General features: G+C 42.4%; 1 protein-coding gene across 1 annotated transcript; it reads right to left on the reverse strand.

The window, feature by feature from the left end:
* Nucleotides 1-2,463: 2,463 nt before the first annotated feature.
* LOC131322836 (uncharacterized) lies at nt 2,464-22,576 on the reverse strand. Its single transcript, XM_058354353.1, has 2 exons — nt 22,130-22,576; nt 2,464-2,538 (listed from the first exon to the last, which is right to left on the reverse strand). The coding sequence occupies exons 1-2, from the start codon at nt 22,574-22,576 to the stop codon at nt 2,464-2,466; spliced, it is 522 nt and encodes a 173-aa protein (XP_058210336.1).
* Between the last annotated feature and the right edge of the window lie 254 nt (nt 22,577-22,830).

Below are 22,830 nucleotides of genomic sequence, written 5' to 3' on the forward strand. Positions count from 1 at the left end.
CAAACTAATTCAAACCCGACATGCACCAAAATCGGGAAAGCAAATCGATAATTTTTATGAATAAAATCTCATGAACACACACACACACACACTCTCTCTCTCTCTCTCTCTCTCTCTCTCTCTCTCTCTCTCTCTCTCTCTCTCTCTCTCTCTCATACAAACACATCCGTTGATTTCTATTTCGATCAAGGTTTTATTTTTTTGGAACATAAAAAAAGGTTTAATTCAACGCAAAAAATTCAAAATCAGTGATTTCTATTTTGATTAAGGTATTATATACCATGCTTCTCGTAGCCTCTTTAATTGGACACCAAAAAATAAAAATCGGCTATTTTTATTTATGAGTATTTTTTCGTCATTCGTTAAACCTAATTTACTCTATCCTAGTGGACTTGGAAAGGAGGGTAGGTGTTTACGGGAATCGAACCCTGCCCATGTGCATGAGAGTATAAGGGAGGCATCAATTGTACTCCACTCCACTTGGCGAAAAAGAAAATTTGAAGACCGAAAATTAGTGAGAGAGAGAGAGAGAGATGGGTGAGGCAGCAAGGTTGGTGAGGATGGTGAAGCTTACTATTGATATCAGGTGGGTATTGCCATAGACATGGCTGCGATAATAAAAGGAGGTGCAATTTGGAAAATGTGAGGATACTGAAAACTTTCTCATAGTTTATGCTTTCTTTGGAAGGACATTTTGGTCATTTAATAGCTAGAGTTAACGCCATCCTGTCCAAGATAACGAAAGGGGGGAATTTAGAGAATAATTTCGAAAGCAAGGGAGTGCAGTGCAATTTCAGAAACCGCAGGGGAGGTTTCTGCTTTTGTCAGAAACCTCAGGAGAGGTCAGTGAAATTTACCCAAAAAAAAAAGGTGGTAACAGAAACAGTGAAATTTACCCAAAAAAAAAAGGTGGTAACAGAAACAGATTTAACCCTCTATCCCTCAGATCTATTCAAACTGTTAAATACATTGTGGAATAATCTCGAAATCAAACACATGCTATAGTTTTATTCTTCCACTCCATTTACTTGATATATACAGTAATAATTAACTACCTCAACTTTCAAATTAACATCAAAACACCCTATATAACCAGAAACAAAGATATACAGAGAAACTTGTTGATCAATGGATAACTCTCACTTCTTAAATGACTCGATCCTCAGGGTAGAAAATAAAAGCAGCAATGATCGATATATGAACTGTGCTACACACACAGCAATCTGTGCACAGATTTCATTGTGGAGCCCACCACGGGTCCCACACAAATCATCTGAGCCGTTCATTAAATGTAAAATATTTTTTCAAAGGTTCCCGTAAAAATTAAGCTCAATCCAATACCTATAGGTGCTTCATCCAACCATCTAACTTTTCATTTAGATTTTCGGATAATGAAAAGTTATATGATTGGATCGAGCACCTTTAGGTATCGTATTGAGATTATTTTTTACGGGGACCCTTGAAAAAATATTTTACATTTAATGAACAGCTTGAATGATTTGTGTGAGACCCGTGGTGGGCCCCACAACACAATTTGTGCACAATCTGTGCACAGATTGTATGTGTGTGTAGACTTTCTGGATCGATATACACACACACACATATATACACACACAAATCTTCTTATAAGGGCGTCCTTACCGTAGTTAATGACGTCCCTTTCCTGACCAATTTGCGATGATCCAAGCTGCTCAATGTGTGCAGAACGTGATTTTAAGGGGACTCACTAGAAATCAGCAAATAAAAGATCGGGAAGAGTTTCATCCGAGTAGTTTTTGTTTGTATTTTATCGAACGGTTCAAATAAAAACTGCTCAAATCAAGCCTTTTCTGGTCATTTTTTTTTGTTGATTTCTTGCGGGTGCCCTTAAAATCATATTCTGAACACATTGAGCGGCTCAGATCATCAAAATTTAGTCAGAAAATGGGAGGAAAAGGGACGTCCGCACTTTAATATGGTAAGGGCGCCCTTATTATATATATATACATGCACGCATATAGTCCGGATCTCCTAAGGGATCCCGCATGGCCTTACCAAGCCGGACTCCCCTTTCCCGATCGAATTGCGATGATCCGAGCCGCTCAAAGTGATCAGAACGTGATTTTAAGGGTACCCACGAGAAATCAGCAAAAAAAATGATCGGGAAGGACTTGATCCGAACAGTTTTTTATTGAACGGTTTAGTAAAAAACTTCTCGGATCAAGCCCTTCCCGATCATTTTTTTTTTTTGCTGATTTCTCGCGAGTACCCTTAAAATCACATTCTGCACATTTTGAGCGGCTTGGATCATCGCAATTCGATCGGAAAATGGGAGTCCCACACAGTAAGGCCGTGCGGGATCTCTCATTAAATCCAAAAGTGTGTGTGTGTAGCCCGGCCCTTGATGGATAACTCGATCTCACTTCTTGACTCAGGGTAGAAGCTAAAATTAAGCAGCAATGATAATCAATCGATCATCAATTATCAGAAATAGGCCAGCAAAACTGCTTCCCCAAGTACGTGCCCTTCAATTACATCCAAAACCTTCTCCTTTGTCACCTACGACCTCAAAATAGGCAACAATGTTAGTTTTCAAATTACATTAATGTATACCAAATTATTCTCACTATTTTACCATATTGCAAATGAAAGACCTATCAATAATGGAGTACGAGAGAAATACTCTTTTCTTAATAAGAAAACCAAGTAGTGATCATTTGAGTATGATTGTGGTTATAACCAAGAAGTATAAACTGGCGATAGAACAACATTTTAATTTATACCCTACACTGGTTACAATTCAAAGTTCTACAAGTTTATTTGTCTGTAGAAAAAAATCCAAATAAAAATAATATTAAACCCATTTGAATAATATTTTCACCTCTTACTCTTACAGGCATTCACACAAAAGACTCCATATATCCATTTAAGTCTTGTCATCATGTTTCATAACTACTAGACTGTCCCACGTAATTAAGAGATCTTTTATAGAGAAACTTTATTCATCTACGTTATAAATTTGTTTCTTGTACCAATTGTTGAGTTTGTGAAGCCTGTAAAGTCAGACTTGATATGCCACTTACGAGACTATAATGAAGTTTTGACTTGGGTTAGGTTGTAGAAGTTCATCCTGTTAGTAATTTATTTTAATCAACGGATATCTGTAATCTTAACCTAGGGAGATTAATAAGTATTTAATAACATGGAGCTCGAAATATAATTGAGATAAGGACGGGAGTGCAATTACAATTCTGTAATGGGGTGAATTGTAATTTGTGTGATAAGAAATAAAATCCTGGTGGAATTAAGATTTCTTATTTACACAAGGAGCCCAGATTTATTTCTCCTTAGGTCCCTGCCATAGCCCTATAAATATACCGCTTCGTTCTCTAGGTCATGAGATGTTTTTGAGAAATCAGAAAAGTGGGCTGAGAGAGAGAACAAACAATCACGTAGGGTTTCCACAAATGGGTACGTGATTCGAGGTATAAGGGAATATGGCAGAAGATCATAAGGTACGGTTGAGCAATATTCATGGCATACAGCAAGGTGTGCTGTAACAAGTTCAACTAGCGTTCATGACGCAGGAGTTGTGGTAAAACCCTAATTCTGCCTTGTAGGGTTTTTGCATTTTTTGTTGTCTAATCTGTACGCGTCATTACTGGGTCTTGGGGATTCAGTTTCCCAACAGTGGTATCAGAGAAAGCTGTAATCACACGTATGGATTAAACAGGCCATGTTGTACGTAGGTTATAGAGGGTAGAACGTAGAACTGTGCTAACCTTTGTTTTGCAGCGTTCTTACCTAGCTATTATGGTCACATCTTTTTTTTTTGTTGATTTTGTGTGATTGGATCCCACGATAATTTTTTCATGGTTATTGTTATTTATTGGGTACCACGATTATTTTTCGTGGTTGTAATAATTAACGTAGCATGTGTTATTTATTGGGTGCCACGATTATTTTTCGTGGTTGTAATAATTAACGTAGCATGTGAACTCCAATGGAAGCATAAGATCAATATTTGTATGTTTCTTCCATTGTAATAGCATTCGACGGTTATTCGGAGATCGAAGATGGTAGATACAAAAGATACAAGTTGTTTGGCTTGCAACAGATTTTTTCCAGATTCGTAGGGTCTAATTGCAGGGCTATTTCGACCCAGTAAACGTTGGAATTAGAAAATCTGTTCTTCACAAAAGTTGTAGATAATTGAATTTTGAATCCAACCCAATTTGAATCACTTCAATTATGAGGAAGATATGACTAAAATACTGAAGGCTATGCAGTTTACGTGGGAATATGTCAAATCCGAATTTTCTTGCCTAAGCGCGGTTGGTTTTTGGTTCCTAGATTGATTCAAAGTATCTAAGCCTTCCATACAAGTATAGCTAAAGGATTTCAAGTTTGGAAGGATTGCTGAAGGATTTCAAGTTTGGAAGGATTGTTTAAGGATTTCAAGTTTGGAAGAACTCCTTATTGCTTAAGGATTTCAAGTTTGGAAGGATTCCTTGTTGCTCAAAGATTGCATCTTTGACCATAATAGCTGGATTCTTTTTTCTTGTATTTTCTTATTATTTGTATTTCCATATTGTTTGCATATGTGATAGTTTACCATATTGAGACAACATAGTAATATTTGGCCTTAAACCTAGATCACATTTTTTGCAAAACTCGAAAATTTGATAACCCTCACAAATTTTTTAAATAACTAAGTGGGAGAGGGAGTTTATTTTTACAAATCCCAGAATCTTATGATAAGATCCCTGAAGAACTACATGCTGAATCCTGCAACTACAATGAGGAACTAGAAGGTAAAGATGCAGAACTTTGGCAAAAGGCTGTGAAATCTGCATCCACATAGTGGAACCGGATGGATTCATAGAAAAGGGTCAAGAGCACATGTTGTGCAAGCTTCAGGAGTCTATTGATGGACTCAAGCAAGCATATAGATCTTGGAGCATCTATTTGTTTCAAGCAATCCAGTTTTTTTTTTTGGTTTTGATCAATGTCCGGATGAGTCATGTGTGTACAAGAAGCGCAACGGAAAAGTGGTGGTGTTCCTGGTACTATATGTAGATGATATTCTGCTAATTGAAAATGATGTGGGAATGTTGTCTTCGGTAAAGGTGTGACTATCTAGCCAGTTCGATATGAAAGACTTGAGAAAAGCCGGTCACATCCTTGGGATTAAACTTATGTGAGATCGCAAGTATAGGATGTTGGGCTTATCATAAGCTAATTATATCGATGGGAACCATGCTTGTTTTAGCATGCAGGATTCCAAGAAAGGGTTCCTCTCTTTTAGACATGGAATCAACCTATCCAAGGATTAGTGTCATAAGACACCTGATGAGATGGAGAAGATGAAGGCAGTTCCTTATGCCTTGACAGTAGAAGCCTCGTATATGCTATGATGTGTACTAGACTTGATATTTACTTTGTCGTTGACATAGTTAGTAGATTTCAGTCTAATCTAGGGCAAGAGCATTGGACTGTAGTGAAACATATACTCAAGTATCTAAAAAGAACTATAGAGACCATATGTTGGTGTTCCAGTCAGATAGTCTGGTACCTCATGAGTACACAGACTCAGACTTTATGTCAGATAGGGATTCCAGAAAGTCTACCTCAGGATATGTGTTTACCTTAGGAGGTGGAGCCATAAGTTGGAGGAGTATTAAGTAATCGTGCATTGATTGATTCCACATGGAGGCCGAGTACGTGGTAGCTTCTTAAGCAACCAAAGAGGCCGTTTGGCTTAGAAACTTCTTGGTGGATTTAGAAGTGATTCTTTAGTGTAATTAGCTATTACATCTATTGTGACAATAGTGATGAAATTACTAAATCTAAGAAGCCATTGACTCATAAGAAGGAAAACACGTTGAGCGTAAGTATCACCTGATTCGATAGATCGTTCAGTGAGGTGATGTAGCTGTGTCCAAGATCGCATTAGTAAACAACTTAGCAGTTCTTTTTACGTACAACTTACAGGAAAAGACTTTTAATAGTCACGTAGAGGGAATGTGAGTGAGATGCGTGACAGCATGACTTTGAGTCTGAGTGGAAATTTGTTAGAAGGTTATGCAAAAGTTATGATTTTATATGATGAATTAATATTGTTATGTATTAATTAGTTTTATCCCTTTTTGATGAGAATCTTTTATGGGCAATGTTTGCAAAATATTATTGTATGTTGTGCATGTGTGTCTTTTATTTTATAATGTAGATGATCTGGTGTGTAGAGTTCGGCTTACACACAGAAGATGAGATCATCAATTCTTGTGAAATATAAGATATGGTTCATAGTCTTAGATGGAACTGGACACACCATTGGTAGGACTGTAGTACAATGTTTAGTAGGTCTGTCTTGACTACAGGGAATGATCTAATTCTAACCATTGTGCGAGTACACTTTGTGTGTATTGAACGGGACCGCATTGAGGTAATTGTCTTTATACTAACTTTATAAGCCAATTGGAACCTCATGGTTATTATGAATGTTTATGCTCTTAATCCAAAAATAATTATTAGAGGTGTATATTTAATGTTGTTGACTTTTATTCATTAAAGAGTGAGATCTTTATACGGTCAATAGTCTCGGTGAGTTGGGTAGCAATATTATATATATGACAACTATTAATTATTGATAGAATCCACGTCCCAGTAGGGATTGATGATATCCCTTGAGTAAGCTTATAAGTTTCGATTATGTCAAACCCTGCAGGAGGATATTTGTATTCGACATATCGAATAAGTTAAGCGGATAGTCTCAAGTTAAGATATTGATTAAGTGAGAGATTGTTAGTAATTTATTTTAATCAACGGGTATCTGTAATCTTAACGTGGGGAGATTAATAAGTATTTAATAACATGGAGCTCAAAATATAATTGAGATACGGACGGGAGTGCAATTACAATTCTGTAGTGGGATGAATTGTAATTTGTGTGATAAGAAATAAAATCCTAGTGGGATTCAGATTTTTTATTTACACAAGGAGCCCAGATTTATTTCTCCTTAGGTCCCTGCCATAGCCCTATAAATATACCGCTTCGTTCTCTATGTCATGAGATGTTTTTGAGAAATCAGAAAAGTAGGCTGAGAGAGAGAACAAACAATCACGTAGGGTTTCCACAAATGGGTACGTGATTCAAGGTATAAGGGAATATGGTAGAAGATCATATGGTACGGTCGAACATTATTCGTGGCATACAGCAAGGTGTGCTGTAACAAGTTTAACTAGCGTTCGTGACGCAGGAGTTGTGGTAAAACCCTAATTCTGCCTTGTAGGGTTTTTGCGTTTTTTGTTGTCTAATCTGTACGCGTCATTACTGGGTCTTGGAGATTCAGTTTCCCAAGACACCCGATTGTGGAGGCTCGGAAGCAGTGCTCTCAAAATCTAATTAACATGAATATTATGGTAATTAATTATGTAAAGTTATCAAATATATATTGCACTATAACCAATCGATGTACGTAAATTGTACATTCTTATCTCCATACGTTGTGCAAATTGCAATAGTACTGTCGATGTATTCAAATACATACGAGATTGAAAAGTCACATAAAATCTCTATGCATGTCTTGTTGCGTTATTTGCGCTCTCCACTTACTTTTTGTTCAAACCAATGTGTGTATTGTGTGAAGGACGTACGATTTTACAGCATGAGGAAGTTGGTGAGACATATAAAGTCATATTTGATCCATAACTTTTATTTTGTCGATCACAATAAGTAATTACTAACAGACTAGCAGTACCTTTTGTGGGGGGCTAAGTTCACAGTGATCTTCTTGAACCTTCTTCTTGAGACTACGGGAGTGTTGAAGTTATATCGATGGGATCCTTGCTTGTTTTAGCATGTAGGATTCCAAGAAAGGGTTCCTCTCTTTTAGACATGGAATCAACCTATCCAAGGATTAGTGTCGTAAGACACCTGATGAGATGGAGAAGATGAAGGCAGTTCCTTATGCCTTGACAGTAGGAAGCCTCATATCTGCTATGATGTGTACTAGACATGATATATACTTTGCCGTTGACATAGCTAGTAGATTTTAGTCTAATCTAGGGCAAGAGCATTGCACTGTAGTGAAACATATACTGAAGTATCTGAAAAGAACTATAGAGACCATATGTTGGTGTTCCAGTCAGATAGTCTGGTACCTCATGAGTACACAGACTCAGACTTTACAGATAGGGATTCCAGAAAGTCTACCTCAGGATATGTGTTTACCTTAGGAGGTGGAGCCATAAGTTGGAGGAGTATCAAGTAATCGTGCATTGATTGATTCCACCATGGAGGCCGAGTATGTGGTAGCTTCTTAAGCAGCCAAAGAGGCCGTTTGGCTTAGAAACTTCTTGATGGATTTAGAAGTGATTCCTTTAGTGTAATTAGCTATTACATCTATTGTGACAATAGTGATGGAATTACTAACTCTAAGAAGCCATTGACTCAGAAGAAGGAAAACACGTCGAGCGTAAGTATCACCTGATTCGATAGATCGTTCAGTGAGGTGATGTAGCTGTGTCCAAGATCGCATTAGTAAACAACTTAGCAGTTCTTTTTATGTACAGCTTACAGGAAAAGACTTTTAATAGTCACGTAGAGGGAATGTGAGTGAGATGCGTGACAGCATGACTTTGAGTCTGAGTGGAAATTTGTTAGGAGGTTATGCAAAAGTTATGATTTTATATGATGAATTAATATTGTTATGTATTAATTAGTTTTATCCCTTTTTGATGAGAATCTTTTATGGGCAATGTTTGCAAAATATTATTGTATGTTGTGCATGTGTGTCTTTTATTTTATAATGTAGATGATCTGGTGTGTAGAGTTCGGCTTACACACAGAAGATGAGATCATCAGTTCTTGTGAAATATAAGATATGGTTCATAGTCTTAGATGGAACTGGACACACCATTGGTAGGACTGTAGTACAATGTTTAGTAGGTCTGTCTTGACTACAGGGAAAGGTCTAATTCTAACTCATTGTGCGAGTACACTTTGTGTGTATTGAACGAGACCGCATTGAGGTAATTGTCTTTATACTAACTTTATAAGACAATTGGAACATCATGGTTATTATGAATGTTTATACTCTTAATCCAAAAATAATTATTAGAGGTGTATATTTAATATTATTGACTTTTATTCATTAAAGAGTGAGATCTTTATACGATCAATAGCCTCGGTAAGTTGGGTAGCAATATTATATAAATGACAACTATTAATTATTAATGGAATCCGCGTCCCAGTAGGGATTGATGACCCCTTGAGTAAGCTTATAAGTTTCGATTATGTCAAACCCTGCAGGTGGATATTTGTATTCGACATATCGAATAAGTTAAGCGGATAGTCTCAAGTTAAGATGTTGATTAAGTAAAAGATTGTTAGTAATTTATTTTAATCAACGGGTATCTGTAATCTTAACGTGGGGAGATTAATAAGTATTTAATAACATGGAGCTCGAAATATAATTGAGATACGAACGGGAGTGCAATTACAATTCTGTAGTGGGATGAATTGTAATTTGTGTGATAAGAAATAAAATCCTGGTGGGATTAAGATTTCATATTTACACAAGGAGCCCAGATTTATTTCTCCTTAGGTCCCTGCCATAGCCCTATAAATATACCGCTTCGTTCTCTAGGTCATGAGATGTTTTTGAGAAATCAGAAAAGTGGGCTGAGAGAGAGAACAAACAATCACGTAGGGTTTCCACAAATAGGTACGTGATTCAAGGTATAAGGGAATATGGTAGAAGATCGTAAGGTACGGTCGAACAGTATTCGTGGCATACAGCAAGGTGTGCTGTAACAAGTTTAACTAGCGTTCGTGACGCAGGAGTTGTGGTAAAACCCTAATTTTGCCTTGTAGGGTTTTTGCATTTTTTGTTGTCTAATCTGTACGCGTCATTACTGGGCCTTGGAGATTCAGTTTCCCAAGACACCCGACTGTGGAGGCTCAGAAGCAGTGCTCTCAAAATCTAATTAACATGAATATTATGGTAATTAATTATGTAAAGTTATCAAATATATATTGCACTATAACCAATCGATGTACGTAAATTGTACATTCTTCTCTCCATACGTTGTGCAAATTGCAATAGTACTGTAGATGTATTCAAATACATACGAGATTGAAAAGTCACATAAAATCTCTATGCATGTCTTGTTGCGTTATTTGCGCTCTCCACTTACTTTTTGTTCAAACCAATGTGTGTATTGTGTGAAGGACAAATGATTTCATAGCATGAGGAAGTTTGTGAGACATATAAAGTCATATTTGATCCATAACTTTTATTTTGTCGATCACAATAAGTAATTACTAACAGACTAGCAGTACCGTTTATGGGGGGCTGATTTCACCGTGATCTTCTTGAACCTTCTTCTTGAAGACTATGGGAGTGTTGAAGTGACCTTGTGTACCTGCAGAACCGGAGGGAGCTGTTCCTTCGGGAAGAAGCTCCCACGAACAAGTCAGTAAGCGGAGGAAGAAGGAGAAGTTTAGTCAGAATATTTGCTAGGAGAGAGAAGTGAGTAGTAGTAAATTTTTCTAGACCCCTTTGCCGTTGGAAGTGGTCTTATATTTATAGGCAAAGATGTTGAGTGCTGCACAGGCTCATTCTGCAACCCACGTGGTGCGCCACGTTCGAATGACGTCACATGTCAGGTGCATTTATTAGGCGTCACTTCTCTGAAGGTTGCAGAGCCGCGTTTGTCAGTGTCAGAGAAGTCACATCATTCAGAGATGTCACTTCTACTATCAGAGAAGATAGCTAGCGTATCACCAGAAGCTTCCACAGAGGCGGTGCCCGAACAGATATTTTCCCGAATGAACGAAGTCCTTTCCGAACGTTCACCAAGTAATCCAGAGAATGATAAAGTATCCGAACAAATTCAACCCGTTGACGCTCGGATTATTTCGACGTTCGGTGACGCACAGAAGGTCCTCGTATCCTTCGGAAAAAGGGATAATATTACACACCAACCCACAGATGAACTAAGACAACTAAACGACGAGCTCAAACATAAATCGACCCCTCTAAACTCCTTGAACCTTCGGATATTTCGGCCCACTACAATAGCCCCTCAACTCCTTCTATATTCGTTCGGAATAAAAGGAGGAGTTGAATAAAGCGGCCGAACAATAGTTTTAATCCAAAGAAATGGTAGCTTATTGAATCGCTAAAGCAATCCGAACGAAAAGCTCGCTTGAACTTCGTTGTACGTTCCTTTGATCTGCATTTAATGGATCTGTAACCGCCGATTTCAAAAAGGCCATGCATCATGATTTTACTGGGTGGCGGTACAGTACGTCTCTTCACATGCCACGTGTCAACTATCGAACGACACATCAATCTCCCGCTCTAATCCAACGGCTGGGGCTCGACACCGCTTTAAATTCCACACTAAGTATAAAAGGCGAAGGATGGTGAGAGAAAATCACTTTTTCTCCCCATCCCTCGATCGTTTCCCCAGCTCCAGCAACGCTCAACACCAGAAAATCGCCAGAAATCTGAAGATTTGAAGGATTTGGTCACATATTTTTCTTGATTTTCAGGTATTTCTTGAATTCTAATACTTTTCGACGCATTTTAGTTGTTTTCATATACATTTAGCCCACAAAAATCGGGTTTTTCTATCCCGTTTCGACTGGAACAGTTGCCTGAATACTGTAGCATATATTGAAGTTGTTCATGTGTTCTTCCGAGCTCATGTTCATCTTCAACTCGTGTTCTTCCGAACATGAAGATAACTCAAGCCGTGTGTTTCCAAAGGAATACTCACTAAAATCGGATAAACAAATACGAAGCTTTGAAATATTGGGGACACGTATGGATCCTGAACGTCCACCCCCAACCAATTAGTCATTCGATAGGGAACCCTTTCTTCGGAATTTCTACCGACATATAGTCGTTCGGGAAATATCTTAGAATATTAGCAACTACTCGGAAAAGTAGAACACCGAACATAGGCACTTTAGATTCCTGGCCATGCAACTCGCTAACGGTCTTGTCCCATGCACTTGTTTGTTTTTAGCATCAAAGTCAACCTCGTCGGGTGAGTCTTATCAATCGGTGGACACCGGCGCGTCGGACTTTGGTAGAGTTGATCCCAAACTAGCCGAAGTAATCAGAGAGTTTGCCCAGAGTTACCGAACCGGATCAAGTGGAGGATTGCCCGAAGGAGTCGAAAGGATTGACTATCCCGCCAGGATAATCCCTCTCCGAGCAATGGGGCCAGACCCAAATATCATAAATATAGACGAGGAATCGTCGGATAAAGAGCTTCCAGACGAGGAAGTGGAAGAAGAAAAAGCCGATGAAGCAGATGAGGTTGAATTCGAAAGAGAAACACCTATCGCTTCATCAAGCCGAACAAACGAAGAACCCGGCATCGTCGGAGAATCTACATCCCAAGCTCCGAGGGTAAAGAGAAAAATCATACAGTTGGATCCCGACGTAATCCCCGATCGAACGGGAAGAGATCCCTGCCCCTATTGGGAATTCTTTCAAGACGAAAAGAGCATGAACCTCTTTCGAGCAGTTTACGACATTCCTGATGATGTCGTTATTACGCCGGTCCAGGGCCCCCGAATAAGATTCAGCGACTAACACATCACTGTACCTTTGATGGCGATCACAGAAGGGGGTCTTCGGTTCCCAATGCATAGAGTCTTGAGGGAGATCCTCCACCGTTTTGAACTCACTCCGTGCCAGTTGAGTGTGAATTCTTATCGTATCATTCACTCGGTAATTAAACTAGCTGAGTAAAAATGTTCAGACTCAAAGCCTATCACTTCTTAGAAAATTCCATGGTGTCGTGGAATGTTAGATATTCCCGTTACTACCTATGCTCTCGGAGAAAGATGGAGAAGATCATTCCTGAGGGTATGTATGACTCGGAGAAATGGGCCTCGGATTACGTCGAGGTTCGGGGGAATTACCAGTTCCCCGAACTAGAATACGGACAATTCAAAACCGCTACACGGAGGGGGTCACCGAGTAAGAATCGTTAACTTATTTTCATCATCTTAGTGATATATTAACTCGTGCTTAATTTGAATTCTTTTCTGACTCGTCTCATTCTATGTTTGTTGTTCGGCAGATACTACCAAGATCAACAAAATACTTTTAAGGGCGGCAAGAGGTTGCGGCCTAACCAAGTCTCTCCTCACCATCCCGAGGGAGGAAAGGGACGCCCCAACAATTCTCAAGTACGAGGCTACATACGGGGGTCGAATTCGAAGGAACGTAACCGACGAAAGGGATCAAATTTCCCGAGCGAGCGCAAAGGATATTTCTGAAGAACTTCTCCCGAGCCTAGAGAAACCTCTCCGAGGAATAATCTGTTTGCCTACCGAAGAAGAACCTTTCCAAAAGCAAGAAGAAATGCCTCCCAGAAGCATTAAAGCCGTTCTCCAAAAGAAGTTGGAGGATAAGGAGAGAGAAAAAGCTGAGCTCAAAAAAGCTGGAGCCCCCGGGGCTTCGTGGTCTGTCTCGACCAAGAAGACTCCGCCTCCCCAACTTTCTAAAAAATGCCAACTCACCGGCCCCTCCTCCCCGAAGGATATGCCCTCACAAGCAAGAAGACAAAAATCACTCCGAAGGAGAAGAGCCAAGAGGTTGAGCTGCCGAAAGGGGAGCAGAGGGAGAAAGGGAGAAAGAATGGATGGAGCTTGCCTCGGATCTTGACACCCCATGGGTGCCTAACTTCATCACTCCAAATAAAAAACAGATCCTAAGGTCAGACAGCCTGAAGGAGGACCCCTCCCTAGCTTTCACTCTCCATTCCGGACTGGCCTTACCGAAGGACATCCAAAGCCCCCCATCTCTGAAGGTAGCTCTAAGCGAGTATTACTTTCACGTTGGAAGAGTAAGTCAATTTCTCATACTTGCAATAAATTCTTGCACGTTCGCATTGATTTCCTCGGATAAATTTAATTTGATTTGAATGCAGGCAACCCAATCCATCATGAGTGCCCAATGTTATCTCACCGAGCATGACAAGAAGTCGAAGATGCTGAAGCAATCGGTTGAGCATAACAAAAATGTTGCCGAGGACTACAAGAAGAGCTTGGAGCAATCCGAGCTTGTGCGCCAAAGCCAGGAACTTCAGATTTTAAATCTGAATGACCTGATCAAGGGACTGCAAGGCTCTATCGAGCGCACGCGGGCTGAGGGAAAGGATGAAGGACTAATTGAGGGAAAAGCTCTGGGAAGGGAGGGGATGAAAAAAGAAATGGAGAAGGAGCTGCAGGAACATTATGACAATGGGTACGCCCAGGCCGAGGAGGACGTGGCGGATGAAATTATGGAAGTCCAGGCCGAGATAAGAGAGGGTCAACACAAGGAAAGCTTTATGCTCGGATACAATAGGGGTCTAGACGACACAGGGGTCGAGCCTGATGATGAAAGAAGGACGTTGGTGGAAGTGCCTCCCCTCGCCCCTGCCGAAGTTGAAGCAGAAGAGACAACAGTTGAAACTGCTGAAGCTACTACCGTACAAGCCCTTTCGGATGCTCCTGCTGAAGCTTGACTTTAATTCATTTTTGTTTTTTTTTTGTTTTTTGTTATTTGATATGTTCGGCGCTGAACAGTTGCCCCTTGCCGAACCATATGATGTAATTAAAACAGGTTTGAGGATGGTGCCGAACGGTTTACTATCGCCATGCCTCAGTGACTGATGACTATTTTATTTTGTGTTTGTTTGGAAAAAATTAAGTCTCTTTACTCGATTTAACTCCTCTCTACATATGTCTGTATTGTGTTGGAACTCGGATAGCCCAAAACCTTAAAAATTTGTGCAAGTCTTTTTGTTCGGTTCGAATCCATGTGTACCCAAATATAAGCCCCCTGCCTTAGTAGATGGTCATAGTATAGAAATGAGAATCTAATAAGGCAAATGAATGGGTACACAACAAATATCGTCATGCAGGAATACCGAAATCTCAAAAATTGTACCGAACGCATGAATTTTCGAACGAAAAGAACACCGAAGGCTACGAGAATTTTGCACAAACAAATATATCACCAAGGGCTATGAGAATTTCACCCGAACAAACTGAACCAATAGCACCAACGAAGGCATATTGGGTAGAAGTGCCTGTGCCCGAAGGCAAGAACCCAGGCTAGGTGGAATGCCCAACAAAAGTAATGCCGAAAGGAATAAGAGGAAGAGAGTAAAAACACTTTTATTTACAACATGTCCAAAAGCTTACATCCCGATAAAACGAGAAAAATGCAAAAGCGAAGCAAAGGAACGACAAGGAAGTTATCCATGGAACTTCCTAAGCTTATGGGCATTCCATGGATTGGCGATTGGTGTTCCATCCATCTCTGCAAGTTTGTAAATGCCATGGCCAATCTTTTCTATCACTCGGTAGGGACCTTCATAGGGATCTTTGAGTTTGGTGAGCTTCGCCGCCTTGGTAACCATTCGGAGAACTAAATCGCCCATGTTGAATGGCCGAGCCCGGACATTTTTGTTGTAGCCCCGAGCGACTTCCTGCTGGTATGCTGCATGCCATAGGTTAGCGTTACCCCGAAGTTCTTCGGCAAAATCTAACTCGGCACCAATAAGAGCATTGTTATCCACGGGATTGAAGTTTTCCGTGCGGGCCGTAGGAATCAGTGTGGACAAGGGGAGTATGGCTTCCATGCCATAGGCCATGGAGAATGGAGTGTGGCTGGTGGACCGCTGAGGGGTAGTACGGTAGGCCCATAAAACATGTGGGAGCTCTTCAACCCATTTGCCGAGCTTTCTATCTAAACGACGCTTTAGCCCCCGAGTGATAGTCTTATTCGAAGCTTCAGCTTGTCCATTCCCCTGAGGATACGCCACAGATGAATTGTGAATTGTAATGTGGCGTTTTTGATAAAAGACCTTGATGGCAGCAGCAACGAATTGTGAGCTGTTGTCGGAAAGGATGGCATATGGCACGCTGAAACGAGAAATGATATGCTTCCAAATGAAACGCTCGACATCTCTTGCTGTGGTTTTGATCAACAGGGAAGCCTCCACCCACTTGGTGAACAAATCGGTTGTTGTGAGCAAGTACTCAAATCCTCTAGGTGCCTTCGACATTTTGCCGACGATATCAAAAGCCCAGACCGCGAACGGCCACAGACTAGTGATCATTTTAAGAGGAAAGGCAGGCTGGTGGATGAGTGACGCTTGCTGTTGGCACCGAACACAGCGTTTCACGTAATCTTCCGACTGCTTGACCATCTTTAACCACCAGTAACCTTGCGTCAGCGCTCGTTGAACCATTGTGCGTCCACCTGAGTGGGCGCCACAACTTCCCGAATGAAGCTCGTCCAAAATACTTTGTACTTGGTCTTCATGAACAACTCGTAAATCAGGCCCAGTAAAGGTACTTCGGTAAAGGTTACCGCTCGGGTCCAAGAAGTAATTTGCTGCTTGGCAACGGATCTTATAGGCTTCTCTTCTATTCGTCGGGAGGACTTGATCCTTCAAATATGCAATTATGGGGTCCATTTGGGTTGGACCGAATGTGATCGCCACCACCGAACGGAAGGAAGGCTCGAAACTAGGAGATTCCACTTCACCAAACTCAATGGTGCGATTGCCCAAGGTCTTGTAGACTGAAGCAAGTCCGGCGAGGGCATCAACGTGCGCATTGTGCTCCCGGGCGATCCATTCCACTACAACACGGCCAAATCGTTTGAACAAACCCAACACATGACTAATGTAGGCATTCATGCGCTAGTTTTTTGCCTGATAATCATCATTTAAATGGCCTACAATTAGTTGAGAGTCACAAAAAACGTGAACCAAATCCGCATCAAGCCAAAGGGCGAGTTGTAGACCAGCAATGAGAGCTTCGTATTCCGCCTTGTTGTTCGTCGCCGGATACCCAATTGAAATTACACTTTTGTGCACCGTCCCGCTTGGAGAGACGAGGACGATGCCTGCTCCAGCTCCACTGATATTCGAGGCTCCATCAACCGTCATTCACCACGTGTCGCCCGAAAGAGCTTCCATTCCTTTTTGGGCTTTTTGACACCCGAAGTATACCAAGCGCGTAAAGGCTCTCGGATAGGTTCATGCTGTTCTTCCAGAACTTCTTCATCTGCAAGCCGAGCTTCTTCCGCAGCGATGGCCAAGGCGTTAGCTTCGTCGTGTAATCCAGGTGTAAGCTCGGCAAAGAAATCGGCCAAAGCCTGACCCTTAATTGCAGTCCGAGGCTCAAACTAGATATCAAAATTTGCCAAATCTTGGGAGAACTTCAAAATTCGGATGGAAGAGTTTGTCTTCCGAAGCACAGCTTTGAGAGGAAATTTAGTGAGGACCATAATCCTATGGCATTGGAAGTAAGGCAAAAGATTCGTTTTTGCCGAAACAATAGCTAATGCTAACTTTTCCATAGGCAGATACCTCGTCTGAGAATTCGTCATCGTCTTACTAGAGTAGAAGATCGGTTGATGTTCCATCCCCTCTTTCTGAATGAGAACGGAACTTGTGGCGTGGTCTAAAACAGCAAGATAAAGATATAAGTCTTCGTCGGGCAATGGTTTGACGAGCAGTGGGGCGTGGGAAAGGTATTCTTTCAATGACTGCAAAGCCTCCTCACACTCTTTGGTCCAGACAAACCTTCGTCGACTAGTCTTGATGGCTTGGAAGAACGAACAGCAAAGATCTCCCGATCGTCGAATGAAACGATTTAAGGCAGCCACCATTCCTGTAAGACGTTGTACCTCCTTGATTGTGGTTGGAGCTCAGAGATTTTGCACGGCCGTGAGCTAGATTGGGTCAGCTTCGATTCCTCGGCGGCTCACCATGTAACCAAGGAATTTGTCGGAACTGACTCCGAACGCACATTTTTCAGCATTGAGTCGTAGCTTTCGTCATTTCAGAACGGCAAAAACTTCACCCAAATCCCGAAGGTGGTCCCGAGCGAATTTACTTTTACATACCAAATCATCAATGTAAGCTTCCAATATTCGTCCGAGCATCCCCGGGAACATCTTGGTTATGGTACACTGAAAAGTAGCTCCAGCATTCTTCAAGCCGAACGGTACAACATTGTAACAATATGTTCCCCGAGGAGATATGAAAGCTGTCTTCTCTTGATCTTCCTCTGCCAGAGCAATCTAATGGTAGCCCCGGTATGCATCCATGAAGCTGAGTCACTCGCATCCTGCGGTAGCATCCACCAGTTGTTCTATTCGAGGAAGTGAGAAATGATCCATCGGACATGCATCGTTGAGGTTTGTGTAATCGACGCAAACTCTCAATTTCCCATTTTTCTTTGGCACAGCGACAGGATTGGCGAGCCAAGTTGGATATAAAACCTCTCGAATCGCTCCAGCTGCCAACAGCTGATCTACCTCTGTCATTACTGCTTCAACATGCGTCACAACCGAACGTCGAACCTTCTGCACCACCGGCTTCCTGTTTGGATCAACATTTAGTGAATGAGAAGCAAATGAGGGATCCACTCCTGGCATTTCCTGCGGAGTCCAAGCAAATACTTCGATGTTCCTCATAAGGAAGTCAAATAGTTCCCACCGCTCGGTCTCGCTCAGAGAGCTGCCGATAAGGAAATATCGCCATCCATCTTCAGTTATTGGCATTTTGATAAGTTCCTCGGTTGACCTCTGGTTGGCCGGCAATCCTACATCGTCAAGTACAGGAATGTCAACCGTCTCAACACATTGTACCTCCAAACAAGCTTGGTTGTTGGTCACAGTACTGATGTAGCATCTTTTGGATTGGATTTGATCTCCTCGGAGGGTCTCTTGTCGTCCATTCCATCTGATGAATTTCATAACCTGGTGAAAAGTGGAAGCGACTGCCTGCATCCCATGAAGCCAGGCCCGACCGAGGATGACGTTGTAGGGGCTCGGCGAGCTTACCACCACAAATTCGACGTCAATAACTCAGGAACCAGCTCGCACGGCTAGGGTCACTAAATCGAGTGGCCAAATCGGGGCACCAGTGAAGCTCACGAGGGGAGTTGATGCCACTCGGAGCTGAGAGGGAAGAAGGCCGAGGCTCTTGAAGGTCGAGTAAAACATTACGTCTTCCGAACTCCCTTGATCAATTAATACTCGTTGGACAGTCAATTTGTCAATTGCTAAGGTAACGACGAGAGCGTTCGTGTGAGAAAGTTGGAATCCTTTCAGATCTTCGGACGTAAAGGTTATAGGACCATTGCAGATCGGATCCTCCCATTTTCGTTTGGCCGAAGTATCAATATTACAAATTGAGAGAGCAGTGACAGCTCTATCAATTTTGTCACTGCTCTCTCAATTTTTGGATTGTAGCTCGGGAATTCTTTCTTCGGATACGAGGCCTTGAATGACGCTCACAAGGTTTTCGATGAGCAGTGGAGGAGGAGGCAATGGGTTTTTCCTGGTATCGATCCACGGGTTGAGATGCCCAGCCGCTGTAAGCTCCTCCAGATATTTTTTGGATGACTGACACTGAGTAGTGTAGTGTCCCTGCTCCTTATGGAATGTACACATCCCAGGGCCGCTCCCTGCGGTTCTTAAGAACCCCGTGGGCCAAACAAAAAATGGTAATTTACCAATGGTGTTTAGGAGTTTGTAAATTGGCACCGTGAATGCGGTACATTCGGCAATATACTCATCAGGTCGTGGCTCCCGTTTGTCTTGTTGCAACGATTGCTGCTCGTTTTTATTTCTTTGCGCGCTCTTGGAAGATTGGTTTTCCCTTATGTTGGCCACCTGTTTCTTGGCAGCTGGTGATACTTTGGAAGAGTCGGGTACTTTTGGAACGTTTCGTTCGGCGACTGCTTCCTCGTGCACGCAATCTTTTTTGATAATCGCCATTAGCTCTCCCATCGTCTTTGGTGGGTTTCGTGAGAGATCTCGAAACATAGCCAAAGAAGGATCCAATCCATTCTTGAACGATTCAGCCGCAACGCCTTGGTCACAGTCGGGGATCAGGTTGTACACCACCCAATACGATTCCGTGTAAAGCCGAAGGGTTTCTCCCGCCGCCCTTTTCATATTCACGAGCATGGACAACGTCTTCGGCTGGACGTTACTTGTTACAAATCGTTTCGTGAATTCCAATTCCAGTTCATTGAAGCACATGATTGACTTGGGCTTCAACTGATTGTACTAGAGCATGATTGGCTCACTCAGCGTAAGGGGAAAGATCTTGCACATGAGCACGTCAGAGAAATTGTGCAAGCTCATGGTTTGCCGAAAGCGGCATACGAACGCGACTGCGTCCTCCTTCGCTTCATAATGCTTGAGTTTTGGCATGGTGAATTGTTTGGGCGGCCTCTCCTATTGAATTGAGCCAATGAATGGGGAAGCCTTCGCCTTTCCGAGCTTGGAATTATCGTCGGGAGTGGGATTCGGCTAAGCGGCCGGAGGTAGGGTTAAAACACATGGTTCAGAAATCCTCCTACGCTCTCGGTGATGACGCCGAAGGCGTTCGATCCCCCCTCAGTGCCGATGACGTCCTTCTCTCGAGAGTTTCGGGGCTTCTCCTCCGGAGCCCAGTGGGTGATCATGGCGCATAACGGCGTCTTTGTCGATGGGTTGATACATGGTCGGCAAGCTTGTGAACTGATCATATAAGACTATCATGTTATCATGCCCCGTACGACATTCCCTGCTAATCGTTCCGTGGCGATCCTGGGAATTGACCGAACGTCGCTCCTTGCGATGGCGCTCGAAGATTGATCTTGTCTACTCGGATCATTCGGGATATTCCCCAGTGTGGGTATACCGTGGTGGGTAATTCAAGTTCATGAGCTGCTTCCCTTTCCTTGATTCCGTATCCTGTCGTGGGAGGCGATGTGTTTGGTTTGATACCCCTGCCCTATTGGTGCCAACTGTGGAACTTGTAGCTGATGACTTTGAGCTTTCGGCATGGATGACACTCGCAAGCCTGGGCCGCGTAGTCATAGGGGTTCGATGTCTGAGCTCGAGGCGCTCGAACACATTTTGTCGTTCGAATGGAATAAGTTCAGTGGTTTTTGATGGACAGGACATCCTGCTTCTTTTTCGTGATTTCTGCGGGTGACTTGGTTCGGCATGATGAACGTGAGTCGGCGTAGCAACCACGCCATCATCCCGATCCTCCAGTCGTTGTTGGAGCATGGCTATAATCGCCGCCTGGTGTCTTTGCTCCGCCAAGGCGGTATCCAACTCAGTTTGAGGAAAAGAGAGTTGACGAGAAATCGAGGGAATCATCCTAATAGTTTGACTGGGTTCGAGATTGACAGACCCGTACCCAGCCAAAACGAGGGTGAAGTTCTATGGGCCCGGCGGTGGAAGTCGTTGTGCCATTTGTTCTGTATAGAAGAAGAGAGAAGTGAAAGAACACAATCTAGAGCGATATCAGATCCACTGTTTACTAGGGAAGAGTAAACAAGTAGTGCGTCAATCCCCAGCAGAGTCACCAATTGTGGGGGGCTGATTTCACCGTGATCTTATTGAACCTTCTTCTTGAGACTATGGGAGTGTTGAAGTGATCTTGTGTACCTACAGAACCGGAGGGAGCTGTTCCTTCGGGATGAAGCTCGACGAACAAGTCAGTAAGCGGAGGAAGAAGGAGAAGTTTAGTCAGAATATTTGCTAGGAGAGAGAAGTGAGTAGTAGTAAATTTTTCTAGACCCCTTTACCGCTGGGGGTGGTCTTATATTTATAGGCAAAGATGTTGAGTGCTGCATAGGCTGGTTCTGCAACCCACGTGGTGCGCCACGTTCGGATGACGTCACATGTCAAGTGCATTTATTAGGCGTCACTTCTCTGAAGGTTACAGAGCCGCGTTTGTTAGTGTCAGAGAAGTCACATCATTCAGAGATGTCACTTCGACTATCAGAGAAGACAGCTAGCGTATCACCAGAAGCTTCCACAGAGGCGGTGCCCGAACAGATATTTTCCCGAATGAACGAAGTCCTTTCCGAACGTTCACCAAGTAATCCGGAGAATGATAAAGTATCCGAACAAATTCAACCCGTTGACGCTCGGATTATTTCGACGTTCGGTGATGACGCACAGAAGGTCCTCGTATCCTTCGGAAAAAGGGATAATATTACACACCAACCCACAGACGAACTGAGACAACTAAACGACGAGTTCAAACAGAATCGACCCCTCTGAACTCCTTGAACCTTCGGATATTTCGGCCCACTACACCTTTCTCCCAAGATGAAGCTCCTCATCTAAGGCATACAACTTGAACTCCAACCGATGCCCTGGCGGGTGATGTCCAGTTGTCAGCAACTTGGGGCCACGCCACCCGGGAACCTTCCAGTCATTATTCCTTTCTTTTATCTCACCATATTCTCCATCCACCTCCTCCTCCTTACCGGAAAATCCCTCCGGCAATCCCTTCAACGACGGCCGTATGTTCGCCACAACCCAGTGGGTCCACGGTACGATGGGCCCATCCGGGTCGGACGCGTCAATGTCCTGCACCACCAGAGCTAAACTCTTCGTCCCCGCTGGAATGTTATACCATTCCAAGGGACGTGATAAGTTCTTTTTGGCACCTTGACCGTCGCCTGTGTATTTTCTTGGTAGTCTCCTGTTGTGGTCTATGGTTGGAGAAATCAATCGGAATTCTTCAGTCGTGTTTGCCATTGTTTGTGTCGAACTTGAAACCTTAGTATTTGTTCCACGTTTTTTTGGTGCTAAATTTGGTGTGAAATTTGCGTTGGATTTGACTTGGGAGGGTAGTTTCCGAGAATTTATAGGTGTTTGGTTATTACATTTTCGAAAATCCTTGGGTACTGGATAAAGGAAGTACCAAAAATATGTAAAACTTCTTGCGGAGCTTAGTTTTGGATCCTTCACGAATAATTCAAATTGTTCACTTATTTTTAAATAATATTTCA

The sequence above is a fragment of the Rhododendron vialii genome, chromosome 4a (assembly GCF_030253575.1).
Source record: "Rhododendron vialii isolate Sample 1 chromosome 4a, ASM3025357v1".
NCBI lineage: Eukaryota > Viridiplantae > Streptophyta > Magnoliopsida > Ericales > Ericaceae > Rhododendron > Rhododendron vialii.

Excerpts from the sequence above, each read along its gene's own strand:
- LOC131322836 (XM_058354353.1), bottom strand. The coding sequence starts at position 22,576 with ATGGCAAACACGACTGAAGAATTCCGATTGATTTCTCCAACCATAGAC. Across the intron at positions 2,539-22,129 it reads AGCTTCATCTTGGGAGAAAG|GTGACAAAGGAGAAGGTTTT; the intron begins GTGTAGTGGGCC and ends TTGAGGTCGTAG.